Source organism: Puma concolor, chromosome B1, assembly GCF_028749965.1.
Source record: "Puma concolor isolate L17-30 chromosome B1, mPumCon1.1.hap2, whole genome shotgun sequence".
NCBI lineage: Eukaryota > Metazoa > Chordata > Mammalia > Carnivora > Felidae > Puma > Puma concolor.
Window position 1 is genome coordinate 121,402,995 of NC_141670.1, and position 15,547 is coordinate 121,418,541.

General features: G+C 37.8%; 1 protein-coding gene across 1 annotated transcript in view; it reads right to left on the bottom strand.

The window, feature by feature from the left end:
- Nucleotides 1-15,547, bottom strand: part of BANK1 (B cell scaffold protein with ankyrin repeats 1) — a 313,964-nt gene that overhangs the window by 5,455 nt on the left and 292,962 nt on the right. Inside the window, exons 12-13 of the mRNA XM_086704503.1 lie at nt 7,116-7,291; nt 2,642-2,705 (exon numbers count right to left, since the gene is read on the bottom strand). Coding sequence (XP_086560629.1) covers nt 2,642-2,705; nt 7,116-7,291 — 240 coding nt within the window. The remainder of the gene's footprint in view (nt 1-2,641; nt 2,706-7,115; nt 7,292-15,547) is intronic.

Below are 15,547 nucleotides of genomic sequence, written 5' to 3' on the forward strand. Positions count from 1 at the left end.
CTCTAATTTTTTTCCACGTCATGTCCTGTAAATGTCAATAGATTCCCTATTTATTCACTCCTTAACAACATATTTTTTTTTATTAATTTAACTATGTTTATAAGAGTTGCTTCGAAGTCTTTGTTTGTTAAGATCAACAATAGGACCATTTCAGTTTTTATTGAGAGCTTTCTTTTTCTATGAATAACATTTTCTTCATCTTTGTATGTCTTCCATTTTTTTTTTTAAGGAAAAGTATTTTTAGGAAACACTGAATACTGGAAATTATAGACAATCAGCTGTATATTCTGGATTCTGTAATATTCCTTTAATAAGAAGTGTAAGTTCTTATTTTAGCAGGCAGTTTGATTATTGGCATGAACTTGTATGGGCCTGGTTTTATGCTGTTTTCAGTGTTGTCCTATAGACAGCCCAAGGTGTTTTCTAAAGCCTGCAGTGGGCCTGAGCCTACAAACTACCTTCCATGTGTATCTTGTAGGGGTTTGGTTTTAGGTTTGTTAGTGCAGGTCTAGAGGAGATCTCACTCTAAGTCATGGTCTTTAACCATTATATCTCTTGGATGTCACAGCAGGATACCAGGTGTTTTAACAAAGTTGTCAGGGAGATTTTTCCACTCTGGCAGGGCAAAATCTCCAACATCCCCAGTCTGGCTTTTCCCTGGTTCTGCTCAAACTCTAGTGTCTCTGTTCTGCTTTCAGTGTCCAGAAGCTGTTATCTTGTATGCATGAGTGGTCTTGCTCATCTCTTGGCCGCAGACTTGTGGAGTCCCTCACTCCCTCTGAAGCTACTTCTCTACAGAATTACCTCCTTTTCAGTGACCCACACAGACATTCCAGAAGCTTTGGTTGCCCTGGATTCTGCTCATGTCTCCTCATTTCAACAGGATTGCCTTGCTTTGTACGACCGCGTAAATTTTGTCACTAGAATTACAGTCTTAGACTGCTAACTGCCTACTCCCTGAAATCAACTGCCTCATATTTTTGCCTAGCATTAGTGCTGTGTACGGTGGGAGGGTTTGTCTGGTACTACTTATCCCATTTTGGTTAGAAGGGGAACTAGCTGATTCCTAATTAAGACACCAGTGTTTAAAAGCATTGACTTTGGATTAAAAAAGAATTAGGCTGTAGTTTCTAATCTGTGCATTTTGGGGCTTTTTAGTCTTTCTTTCTTTCTTTCTTTCTTTCTTTCTTTCTTTCTTTCTTTCTTTCTTTCTTTCTTTCTTCAGAGAGGGCACAAGTGAGTGAGAGGCAGAGAGAGAGAATCCTAGGAGGGAGAGAGGGAATGAGAGAGAGAGAGAGAGAGAGAGAGAGAAAGTGGGGCTTGTGTTCTCCCAAAGCATTGCTGGTGCTCACCTGATGTAGGACTCGAACTCATGAACTGTGAGATCATGACCTGATTTGAAGTCAGATGCTTAATGACTGAGCCACCCAGGCACCCTGGGCTTCTTACAGTCTCAGTTTCCCTATTTATAAATTGGTAATAATGTCTACCTCAAAGGGTTATTATAAGAAATTAAAAAGATAATACTCAATGTATGGTAGATAGTCAAATATTAGCTGCTGCTACTGCTACTTAATATTCCTTAGTCAAAGTATGTATACATATTTTTTACTATATAATTTTTTATATTGTTAAAATTTTAACCTTTTTCCACATTACAACAGAGATCTGTAGATCTCAGTTATCTGTAAATTAGCCCTGTGTTTATAAGCTTAATTATTTTAGAACGTGTATTTCTGTTTTTAGAAACCATTTATAAGATAGCTTAAAGAATTTTCTAGGAAAGAGTAGAAAACAATTTAATAATATGAAAATAATTTTTTTCTGGTAAGTTTCAACATGAAGCACTAGCTAAAATCTACGCAATCTTATTGAAAATGGAAAAGATGGAAATTTCAAGCTTTGCTAGTGGTTGTTAGTTTTTAATTATCTGTGCAGGGGTAAGGACTTGGGGAAGGAGTGGTCTGCTAGTGACAACATAATTTATTTTCAATTTTGGAATGTGATATTTATCTTTGGAGAAGATTTACCATCTTAATAATGTTTGGTTTGTGTTAGCATTAAAACGAGTGTTTTTTCCCCTCCAGTGAGAGTGACTGTAAATTATTAGCAAGGGGAATCTGCATTGCCAAGAAGCATGCTAGCTGCAGGGGAAAGCAACCTGAGATTTATAATTTAAAATGATCCACATGTGCACAATTGTGTGAACTGACTATATTGAGAATGTTCAACCTTATTAAAAAAGTATGACTCCTTAATAATTCAGTAATCTGTATAATGGTGTATGTGTGTGTGTGTGTGTGTGTGTATGTATGTATGTATATATATATATATATATATATATATATGTGTAAACTGGAATGGAATTATTTGCAATTTTCATAGAAATCAAAGGAAAGAACGTAGCATTTATGGAAGGTTCATTCTGGGTCAATGAAGGTGAAAAATGTTCTACATGTTAACTTACACAACCCCTTCCAGATATATCTATAATCACTCCTGTTTTGCAGACAGGAACCTGAGTACCAGGCATTAAGACGCTCTCCAGTCCTGCAGCTGGGAAGTGATGGTGTGCAGATTTGACTTCAGGCCTGGTTGACTCCACTCTATCATTTTTGAATAACAGACAAAGCTTACTTACCAGAGACATTTTCTTCTTCTGGCCTTTTCCCAATGATGCAATCTCGTAGCTGGCGTAGTTTTTCCTTGATGAGGGAATGACCAGAAAATAGAAGTGAAGAGTCACAAGTTTGTCATAGATGAAGATGAAAAACATCAACTACCGTTACTAGAACTATCATGACTATGTTGCACTAATTTGGTACTCACAGCATCCGGATCAGCCATCTTGGATACTTTAAATGCGTTATGTTACTTAATTTTCACAACTTCATGAAGTATATATGCCATCATCTCAGTTTACATAAATAGAAGCTGAGATTCGGAGAGGTTAAGTAACTTTTCCAAATCACAGAGTTGTTAAGTGGTAGAGTCAGCCCCGGGACCCAAAGCCCAATTCTTATGGGAGCCGCTTTCCCAATCTAACACCAGAGGGCGCTACATTGGCTATGCTGTGTGCAAAAGCAAATAACACAATGGTGATTTGCTACTGCCTGAGCCCATCTCTAGCCTCTGTGGGGGCAGAACCTTTCTTACATATTTCTCTTAAGGACCAGGCACTTGGAAGCAAATGAGACATAACTGGATTCCCCTTCTTAGCTCGTCTGTGATCTTCCCTTGCTTTCCAAAACATTCTAGGTTGAACATTATCATTTTATCTAAAATGTAAAACAACATTAAAAAAAATCTTTTAGAAGAGAATCTAAGAATAGCCCTTTCTCCGAAGGGTTTCCTTTGAAACCTAGAAACCATGCTTCCTAAAAAGAGAATTATTTTCATTGCCTTAAAGATCTTCTTCTATGAGTGGAGTAAATATTCTTCTTTAGGCATTCACTGGTTATAACAGGAGTGAGGAGAGCAAAAGGCAGTTTTAACCTTCTCACCCAGCTCACCTTCAACTCCAGGGGTTCTACATGGGTCTTAATTATTCTAGAAACTCTTCTATTATTAACTCTATGGTTGTGCCACTTTTCCTCTTATTTTCTTAGGATAATACCTCTATCAATAATAATGACATAACATTACAGTTACCCCTGACAGATTTATGCTCAGCGTACAAATGAATGTTTTTGCAAGCTACAGGAGTAATATTTAAAAGTGTGTGAAGGGGCACCTGGGTGGCTCAGTCGGTTGAGCATCTGACTTCAGTTCAGGTCGTGATCTGGAGGTTTGTGATTTCAAGCCCCAATGGGCTTGCTGCTGTCAGCGCAGAGCCCGCTTTGGATCCCTACCCCCGCTCGCACTCTCCCAAAAATAAATATTTTTTTTTTTTAAAGAAAAGTGTGTGAAAATGAGTGCGTACGTATTTTGGGAAAATGAGGAGAACACCTATTTTTCTGTTATTCCGACTGTTGTCCAGCCCCTTATGTTAAGGACTAAGAAAACATAGGGAAAAAAACTCCTTGCAATCGGTCTTGGCAATAGTTTTTTGGATATGACACCCCAAAACACAAGCAAAAGAAGCAAAATTAGGCAAGTAGGACTACATCAACCTGAAAAGTGTCTACACAGCAAAAGAAATGATCAAGAAAATGAAAAGGCTACCTACAGAATGGGAGAAAATATTTGCAAATCATATATCTGATAAGGGGTTAATATCCAAAATACATTAAGAATTCAAATAACTCAATAGTGAGGCGCCTGTGTGACTCAGGCTGTTAAGTGTCTGACTTCGGCTCAGGTCACGGTCTTAACGGTTCATGGGTTTGAGCCCCGTGTGGCGGGCTCTGTGCTGATAGCTTGGAGGCAAGAGCCCGCTTTGGATTCTGTGCCTCCTGTCTCTGTCCCTCCCCTGCTCCTTCTCTGTCTCTGTCTCTCAAAAAAAAAAAATGTTAAAAATTAAAAAAAAATACCCCCCCCGCCCCAAATAACTTAGTAGGAAAAATCAAATAATCTAGTTAACAAATGGTCAGAGAAAAAAAATGAGCAGAGGGACTAAATAAAGCATTTTTCAAAAATGACATACAAATGGTCAATAGGTATATGAGAAGGTGCTCAATATCACTAATCAATAGGAAAATGCAAATGAAAACCACATTGAGGTATCATCACCTGACACCTGTTAGAATGGTTATCATCAAAAAGACAAGCGATAACAAGTGTTGGCAGGATGTGGAAAAAAGGGAAACCTTGTTTGTTGTTGGTGGGAATGTAAATTGGTGCAGCCACTATGGAAAACAGTATGTAGGTTTCTTAAAAAATTAAAAATAGAGCTACATATGATCCAGTAATTCTGCTCTTCGGTGTATATCTGAAGAAAATGAAAATAGGATATTGAAGACATAACTGCACCCTCATATTCACTGCAGGATTATTCGCAGTAGCCAAGATACAGAAACAACCTAAGCTTCTGTCAATGGATGAATGGACAAAGAGGATGTGATTACATACATAAGCCATGAAAAAGAAGGAAATTCTGCAATTTGCAACACGAATAGACCCTGAGGGCATTATGCTAGGTAAAAAAAGAGAGAGAAAGAAAAACATGGTATGATACTGTTTATATGCAGAAGCTAAAAAAGCTGCACTCAGTGAGTAAAGTGGTGGTTACCAGTGACCCGGAAGTGGAGGGAAAGAGGTTGATTAAAGGGTAGATACTTCCAGTTGTAAGATAAATACGTTCTGGCGATTCAATGCACAACACAGTGATTATACTAAACAATACTGTATTATGTACTTGAAGTTGATAACAGGGTAGATATTCAATGTTCTCACCCAAAAGAAGAAATGATAATTTTTTGATATGATGGAGATGTTAGGTAACACTCCGGTGGTAATCATTTTGCAATATGTAAGTGTGTGAAATCGATAAGGCGGTACACCTTAAGTTTATCCAATGATATCTCATTAAAGCTGGAAACATAAAAAAAAGAAAAGGACTGATTCACTAAACAGTATTCAGTCAAAGTTACTGAACTTTTGGCTTTTATGGAAAGCAGGCTGAGTGCCTGTTCCTTAGCTTTACAGGTTAAATTTTGTTTTGTTTTGCGTAAACAGTAACTATATTCATTATCCCATTCTCCCTATATATTGGATAAGTCAGATCAGTCTAAAAGTAGTTAACAGACCGCCTTAACTTCTTTCTAAAAGAATATTAAATATAAACACACACACAAATTAAAAACAACCAAGCCTTTCATAAAACAACTAGTGAGATAATTTTCAAGAAGGTATTTCAGTTGGATTCCTCTAAATTGTAAGCTTTATTATGATCTGAGGAGGGTGAAGTACAATGGGCTTATTTTCAGCAGAACTTGCAAGCTAACAAGGCTAGGAGAGTGGGTGTGTAGGTTGGCACTAAGGCACATTTTATCTGTTTCAGGCTAAGAGAGCTGTTTGATGGCGATGGCATTGGCCCAGACTGAGAAGCAGCACTGTCATTCTGATCATGAACTAAGATCAGTTGCAGAACTGCACAATCAGCATGTTTTCGCATCTGTTTGGCGAAACAGGCCCAGGTGCAGCCACCACCCACACAACCAGAGCTGCCCTTCGAGATCGGTGGCTTCTGAGAAGAAGTGATCTCAGATGAGCTGGGAAAGTCCCTTGCCTAAACTACCTTCTGCCTAGATGCCACATTTGTTTGGAGTTTCATCATTGGGATTCATTTTGCTGTTCTTTAAAAATGTTTTCCTATGCATTGTTTTTCAACAAAAATGATCCCTTGGGAAAGGTAGCATATTAAGCTATTAATGATTATTTGTACTTCGGCCTAACCTAGCTAATTAAATGTGTTTTATCAAACAGTTCCTGAGAACTGGTTTCTATGGCACTGGGGTTTTCTGTGATGAGAAGGAAAAACTGTTGGACTATTTAGGGAGTAGGAAAGCCTGTGGGATAAAACAGAATACAGTCCTCATACCCCTCACCGAGGAATGTCATGGGATGTATATGGTATATTTTGTTTTCAGTCTCATCTCAGAGCCACCTACTCTAAAACCCTCTCAAGATATACATTCTATTTATAGAAGACAAGCTTATCTGAAGTTAATATGCTTGGCAGCATATCTCTATAAATCCTGACTTTATATGGGCTTCCCCCCCCCCAAAGGTTAAGGGGAAGAGGAGAGAAAACTTGTTATATTTTGTTGAGGAATATTGCCTGACATGATTTAAATCATTTTCTTCTTCCCTTTAAGTCTGGTCCACATAACACACTCTTCAGAATGTTGAGCACGTGTTAATGTAAAGATGCTTCACCTTAATATCAGCAACGAGATTCATAAAATATTCACTATACTAAGAACAGCCTAATAAGGTGATTAGGTGTTAGCTCTGATATAGTGGGTCCCAGAATTGAGTTCACCAATGGTTTGTAAACATGAAATCTGGATGTTTGCAGCCATTTAATTGGTAGTTTGAAAACATTTTTTTTTTTTGTGGGTAGTTAAAATCAAACAAATAGTTACCTGTGTTTCTTGTAAAAAGACTATGCATTTACAGACAGGCGCTGCCAGTGAGGTGAATGTTCCAGAAAGGATTGGGGTCATTATTACCTGCTGAATCATTTCCAGTTCAGTCTTTCCCATCTGCCAATGCTTAAATTTCTCTAGGGCTTCATCCACAGATAGTTTCCCATTCTTGACTTTCTCTTGAAGAAGGATGAGCTCTTCCTGCCCAGCAGCAAGGCAGTTCACAGTGGAAAAGGCCTGACTCTCCAGCCGAGCTCTGTCTACAATATGAGGGGAAGAGGTTTTAACAAGAAGACTATATATGTCAATTGGGGGGGAAAACACTCTAAAAACAAATCAGTTGAGTTTCTTATTCCTGCCAGTCTACAAGCAGTCACTGAATAAATCAGTACAAAATTTTTAATGCATTTCGAAGGATTGTTGTGTCTGTCACCTAGGGTTATGGTAAAAAGAATGTGTGTCATCACTAGGAAACAGAAAAAGGGACAGGTAGAGAAAGAACAGTAGCAAAGTTCTGCATTTTACTAGCTGTGGGCAGTACCAATTTCACTTTCTTTTTGTGAGGATTATTTTTTTAAGGTTATTTATTTATTTTGAGAAACAGAGAGAGTGGGGGAGGGGAAGACAGAGAAAGGGAGGGAAAGAGAGACTCCCAATCAGGCTCTGTGCTGTTAGCACAGAGCCTTACCTGGGGCTTGAACTCACAAACAGTGAGATCATGACCTGAGCTGGAATCAGGAGTCAGATGCTTAACTGACTGAGCTGCCCAGACACCCTAGTGAGGATTATTTTTAATAATGTGCACAAAGTTCTTAGCATAGTGCCTGTCAAATGGTAAACTAAATAAATATTGGCATTATTATCAATAATAAATATTTGTGGAATAAATGTGGAATAAACATAATCTCTAGCTTTTGGAAAAGAGATCTCAACCAACATCCAAGTGTTATAAAGTTTTAGGAGCATTTGCAACTTTATTCCTGAAAGATTTAAAATAGGCAATTGCCGCTCATTTTGTAATGAACTGCTTTCTTTCCAAAAGAGTTTATTTTGCTCAGAACAATCAGAACATTGGATGGTCCAACTTTCCATGTGTGGCTGCTAATGCCACACCATACATCAGCCTGAGCCACAGACCATGGGTGAAGTCAGTGCTTTATTTGTCCCACAGGATGTTTAAAGACATAAGAGAAGCTACATGCCTTTAAGGATGCTATGTGCTCTCCAGACTATCCCAATCCTTATCCCTCTTTATGGTCACTGGATGGCATCACACTTGTGTTATCTGCATGTCTGCAGAACTTAGTTGAGCTTGTACCTTCTTATTTATACATTTCTAATAAGTCCGACCTATTTCTTGTATTGTCTCAAGAAGGACCGGGTGACTCCTTAGCAGTCTATGTCTCATGCACTATCAAATCGAAATATGTTCACAGAGTCTAGGAGAGAATAGACAATCTAGCTGTGTACTGGTGAACTGTCCCTGAAGAATCACTCATTCCTCGGAGCCCATCTTCAAGAAAGAAATAGGTTAACTAGACTGTCACTAGACCAGACAGACAAGGACTTAGAAATGGAAGGGCATTCAAATCCTATAGTACTAAGGATTTGGTGATAGTGTTTGGATTGGTTAGTCTGGAAAACAGACTTTTCAAGTACTTGAGAGCAGGTTTTAAGTATTTCAAGGGGACTTGAACCTTGGGGTTGTCCTGGAATGACCTTTAGTAGCATCCTCAGTTTTGAGAAGGATTCTAGCAGGAAATCTTGAAATGGGGACACAGAGACGGTTCCTTTCTGAAAAGATTCGCATACACATAAAACTGCTCCACGGCCAATCATTTTGATTCCTACGGGGGCTTTCTTGGCTGTCTTTTCTTTCAGAAGTCCTCTTCCTCCAGAACTAACAAGATGTCAACAGATTCTACACTCTAACTCTTTTCCTTCAGGGATGACGGAGCATGAAATCCCAGGAGAATTGGAGAAGCACAAGTCAGCCAGAGGGCTCACTGGTTCAGTAGCCAAAAGCACAGATAACAATTGAGATCTTGCTTCTCATACCATTTGCTTTTGATAGGCCTCTGCAATCCACTCCAATTCATAAGGTACAGTTTGCAAACGAATTCTATGTGCCATTCCTGCCAGAGTACGGAGGTTTAGAGCCATCATTTAATAGTTAAGACATTTAACTAGCACCTCACTTCTGTCATCCCTTTGACTAAGTGTGAATGCATTTTTATCTCAAGTAACCCATACAGCTGGATTTTCTCTTTTGTTGAAGTTATCTCAAGGAAAGTCTTCCTGGAAAACTGTACCAGCTTGTTTTGCTATATGTGCAGGTATAGCTAAATTCAAAAACTACTGAATCATCTTAACAATATTCATTTCAGGGGCGCCTGGGTGGCTCAGTTGGTTAAGCGTCCGACTTGCGCTCAGGTCATGATCTCGCGGTTTGTGTGTTCGAGCCCCACATTGGGCTCTGTGCTGACAGCTTGGAGCCTGGAGCCTGCTTCAGATTCTGTGTCTCCCTCTCTCTCTGCCCCTCCCCTACTTGTGCTCTGTCTCTATCAAAAATAAATAAAAAATAAACAACAACAACAAACAATATTCATTTCAATTACCCTTCACCTTTCAAATTTTCACTACTAAAAAATAAGTAAGATGACTTTTGGGGGGGCAGAGTTCAGTCTTGTGTGGTTGTGCAGAGAGAACAAAAGAATGAAAGTTAAGAGTATCAGTTCTAGACAGATGAAGTTCTGGAAGTGAGCTGTTTATAATTAGACCAAGTTTACATACTTCAGCTTTTACTTACTACCCTCCCCCTTCTCCCCCCGCACCCCCCCCCCCCCCCCGCCATTAGCTATGACAAGTTGCAAAACAAAATGATTTAGGCACTTAAATCATCTTTCTTCCCAAGGGCAGACTAGTTAAACCAAAACGTGCAACCTGTAATTTTTAGTAGGGTGTGCAAAATTGCTTTAATGCACTTAGATCACTGTTTTATGGGGGATGGAAGGTTTTTTCTTTCCTCCTCCATTTTATATTTATTATTAGTTTATCTTCAGAAAAGTTAGTATGAGGTTAATGTAATTTTTGTTGAAACGTGTTTGGCAGATTGCTAACTGTACATATTGCAGACTTTTGGTCTCTTAGTGTAAAAACTTCAAGATAAACCTACAGTTTCTAGAGTTTTAGTTCCTCTTGGATCAGTTTCTCTTTACAGGATTTTCTATTTAATCAAATATCACTCATATAAACATCAAATAACACTGTTCTGGTGAGTGTATGAATCTTCAGATTAGGTAAGACAGTAAATTGAGCTTTTCATTAACATTATTTCTATTACTGAGTGACTGGCTAGAAGAACATTTTTTTTACTGAAAATTTGAAAGGAAACAACTTGATTGCCCAACAACAAAGAATTTAAAGTATGAAATATTTACTTAACAAATACTAAGTAATCATTAAAATAATAACAATAATTAAAAAGATCATGTGGCAATATAGAAAGTGCTTATCCTATCACAGTAAGTACAAAAGCAGGATATTAATTTGTATATACAGTAAAATGTTAATGATATAAATGTTTTTCATAAGATAAAGCATGGAAGGAAATTATCTTAAGATGACACAAGTTGTTCTATTGTGATGGTATCAGAGATTACTTTTTTCTGGGATTTCTGTGATTCTTAACTTCCAGCTTTCTGCGATGATACATGATATGGTTTTTGCAGTAAGAAACTCTCTCCCATTCTGCTAATAGGCTTTCCCACGGAATACATACCATTCCAAGCCATGGCAGATACACTATACCAATGCCATACCATACTGTACCATCTTGCCATATTATTTTGTGAGTAATTGGAAAGAATCTGTCGGTAATGAAACTGAGACACCCAGCGACCAAGATTTAAATCTGAAGTTATTTTTTGTTCTACAGCTAGGGGACTGGCAAGTAAATTAACTCTGGGGCACATGGGTAAATTAGGAGAGACCTGGAGTGTTGAATTATTTGTAAGTTCCAAGCAAAGTATCCACATCTCTTGAAATTAGGGCTGCATATTGACAGAGCTCCTCCCTTGACTTAACTTGAGTTAGGCTCTTCTGAGACCTCTTTCCAATGAGCCTTCACCTTTTGTACTTGCCTGTCTGTCTTCCTATTGCTCAATTTTCATAAGAATCTGCTAAGTTTGTTTAGTCAGGGTCCCCCACCCTTGATATCTGATTACCTTCAGTATCTGATTGGGTTCCTTGACCTTCCATCGCCCCCTAGGTGATATCTGATCACCTTGCCCTGCCTTCAGCAAGAGCCCTGTTAGGCCAACTTAGCCAGAATTCTTCTTACCCCTGTGTTTCCTCTTAATAATTTTCCACATACTAAAAATACTTGTTTCTGACTTTCGTTACAAAGACTACATATACATATGTGTGTATATCTATCTATCTATCTATCTATCTATCTATCTATATCTGTATATACACACATATATCTATACACACATGTAATATTAAGTGATTTGGAAAGTACATATTTTCTTTTAAAATAAATTTCAGAGATATAATTTATCTTATATATTTTTGGTTACTAAGTCATGAAGGAAAGGGCATGATTTTAGTTTTGTATTTTCTTCTAGTTCCTAGACCATTTTATATTATTTGAGCATCGAATTCAGGTTATGATTTGTTGCATTACATATTTTTTATCACCAACATTTTACATTCACATTTTTTAAGTATATTTACAGGAATTATTTAAATTTTTATTTATTTTTGAGAGAGAGAGAGAGAGCGAGCATGTGTGTGAGAGAGAGTGGGGGAGGAGCAGAGAGTGAGGGAAACAGAGGATCCCAAGCGGTTCTGCGCTGAAAGCAGAGAGCCTGATGAGGGCCTTGAACTCATGAACAGTGAGATCATGACCTGGGCCGAAGTCAGATGCTCACCTGACTGAGCCACCCAGGCAACCCTACAATAATTATTTAAATGCAATTCCATTTTTATTGAACTTATTATTCACCACAAATTCTTTAATACCATAAGTTCTCTTTAAGCTTTTTATTTTTCTTAGTCTCTTATTTATTCATAATATATTTTGGGTAATACTTTCATGACATAGAAATTCTAATTCTTCTAAAACCTTGGTTATCCAAAAGTTGCATTTGTTTTCTCCTTACAGGAATGAAATACCACACTAAAGATAAACTTCCTAAGCTGCAATGTTTTCCTAATAAACTGTGTAATACGTTATCTCATATTTTTGTTACACAGATTCTCTGTTTTTTAAAACTGATTTTGATTTAAAAAAGTTTTTTTTAATGTTTATATTTATTTTTGAGACAGAGAGAGACAGAGCATGAGTGGGGGCAGTGGCAGAGTGAGAGGGAGACACAGAATCCGAAGCAGGCTCCAGGCTCTGAGCTGTCAGCACAGAGTCTGATGCTGGGCCCAAACTGGTCAACCATGAGATCATGACCTGGGCCGAAGTTGGACGCTCAACTGACTGAGCCACCCAGGTGCCCCTGATTTTGATTCTTTGTAAATAGAAAATCTAAGTTAACGTATCTTCTCAGTACTTTAGGATTGTTTCTTCATCTTTATAATTAAAAAGATTTGCGAGGGTGCTTTTAAATTTCCTTATTGTTTTCTGGGTCACAGTTAACCTATATTGAGCCCCACATCCCTGTTCTATAAAGCTTTGTTTAGCTATGTCATTGACTGCATTCTGTATTCTATTTAAAACAAACAAATCTATTATACGTGAGTTGGATCTCTCTTCTCCATTTCTTCTGATTGTTTCTAGTCTATCTATGTATTGAGAACAAACCCTTCTCCAATTATGTTCTCAACTTCAATAACTTGATTTTTATCCACCATCAGGTCTTTTTGTTGTGACCAATGTGGATTTTAACTTGCTGCTGAAATTTTAGCTTCTAAGCTTATTTTATTTTTACCATACTTCCTTTTGTCACTAGATCCCTTTTCTGCATGTCATATATTTCACATCATCCTGCCCTCTCACCTAAAATGTCTTTCATATATTTTGCTTTCATCTTAGCCTGGCCTTCATCCCAGACTTTCTACTGCTGTTTCTTCTCTATATTTTCAGTTTGTGTGTGAGTTCACACTTTTCTGAAAAATTCTTTATTGACAGGTGTCAGGTACTGAACCTGAAAGTTGAATAGTTTAGCTTAAATTTAATAAATGAAAATTCAAAATAATCCATACTTCTTTACAGTTACTACCTTAAAGCAATTTTCTGCACAGTTAAAATATTTGTAAAAACTTCAGATTAAAAGAATTACAAATTGTGAGTTGAAATGTTCTGTGTGTGTGTGTGTGTGTGTGTGTGTGTGTGTGTGTGTATTTCCCATTATCTACGTTTTGATGGCATGGTGCTGTGTGAGAAGATATATGACAATCTTACTAATGAAACAAATCACTTACAGAAGTATAATTATCCTGAGTCTTCCATGAATAAATTATCTTGCCTTTTCCTTGGAGTGGTTTTTGAAGTTCTCATATTATTTGTTCTCTTCCTCAGTCCTTCTTGAAAGAGAACATATGTATAGAATCATGTTCACCAGGAGATTTAGTGTTTATTTATCCTTTGCTTCTATTCCTTGTGTTCACTCAGATTTTGTTCTCTGCTCTAGGTTGCAGAGGACATTGGTAACTGCAGTTCACAACTCAGGATCCCAGGGTTTAGCGCATTTGTTAGGGCAGCTTTGTCACACACAGGTGAAACATAATTCCTTGGCACTGTGTACTGATAGGTCTGTAAGCAACTAACGCCCGGCATCAATTACCATAAGAATTCTTCTTGCCCATGCCATCCTTCAATCACAGAGCTTTATTTGGTGGTCTCAGGATGCAAAGTATAACATTAAATCCCTCCTCCTCACTTTTTACTGTGGGCTATTGACACATCACCAAAAGCAGGCAAGAACTCAGCTATTACACAAGTTTTTCCAGGTCTGACTTCAACAACAACAACAACAAAATTGTTATGAAAATGGAATTGTAAGTTATACTGAAAAAGATAATTGAGGCCATTATTCTTTTATGGAGTACAAATGACCACATTTTGATAATCCTCTGTCTTTCCTTTTTAATATGTTCAATGCTAGCAAAAACAGCCTGATGAAAATTCCTCAGAGACCAGCATTCTCGTTTCCCCCATGTTAAGGGCAATATCACCATTTCTCCAGGTCTCCTACTTACAGATAGTTTGGGTATTTCACACTTATCAGACTGTTTCAGCACTGGGCATTTGAAGAACACAAACAAGATGTGTTCCCTGACTATATCTTTCCCATGAGCATTCACACTCCCTGAAAAGGCCAGCCAATAATGACTTTTCAGTCTGTATTGAAGAATCAGTGGGCAGACAGAGACTATACCAGGGGCTAGGCAGATAGTTACTGAGCAGAGAAGATTTAGTGCCTGAGTATTAAACATATGTGAATAGTTTTCATTATGAAAAATAAATATGCTTTCCTTCATGTTTTTATTGACATGATTCTCTTGATATACCTTTTATTTTTTCACTTTTTATAGAATTATGAGTCTACAGGGATGTGTCTCAAATATAAGAAAACATGGAAAGCATGATAATAAATGGTAACAGCAAAAGTCGTCTTGTAGCAAATGATACAGGAATATACTAGGGAGTGGTTGGAGTTTTTACCTGAAACTTGAATTTAAGCATGGTTTAAACATGGCAAAAATTAAAATTATATTGTACAGATGATTTCTGAAATATAACACACTTAGTGGCCAAATGTGACCACAATGTGGCCTTCAGAAAAGTTTCTTTTGGTTATATTTTCTCTTTGGCATGTTGGTTTTAAGATTATTGCTCATTACTATTCTCATGTGTTCCATTTTTAGCCATGTCTAAGGTAGGACTTGGGCAACCAAATTTTAGAAGCTCCACAAATGATTCTTAGGCTCATCAAGGGTTGGGAGTCACTGAAAATAGGCAGGTAGTTAGCATGGACATGTTCCCCCTACCTCCCATCTGACCCCATCTTCCAAAGAAATGGTTTGCCTTCCCAGAGTGACAGCAATAGCACACTCTTGATGAGATTCATTATTTAACTGTGTGACTGAGGAGATCTGTGTATGTGACCCACAGTCACAGGAAGGCAGTTCAGAATGTTAGGAGTGCTAAACCTCATTAGCTGCTACGTATCATATTTGAGGTAAGACTACACTAATGATATGCCGATGATTCTGGTGAGGATAGAAAAGGCCCCTTGGCATAGTCCAAGAAAAAGATATAACAGATGGAAAAGAAAAGGTGTAACAGGTCTGGGAGATGTGAGCATCCTAGACTATTATATGATTTTTAAGGCCGGGAAAATTAGCCAGATATTTCCATGTCTTTGAAGAAGCAGCCCTTACATTCCTCCAGCCCTCTTTGACTTGATCGCGTTCCCTAGTGGTCTTCTAATTACTAATACTATTTCATAGAAACTTTATTCTTTGGTAGGGGCCTAATGAATCCAAGCATTCCAGTC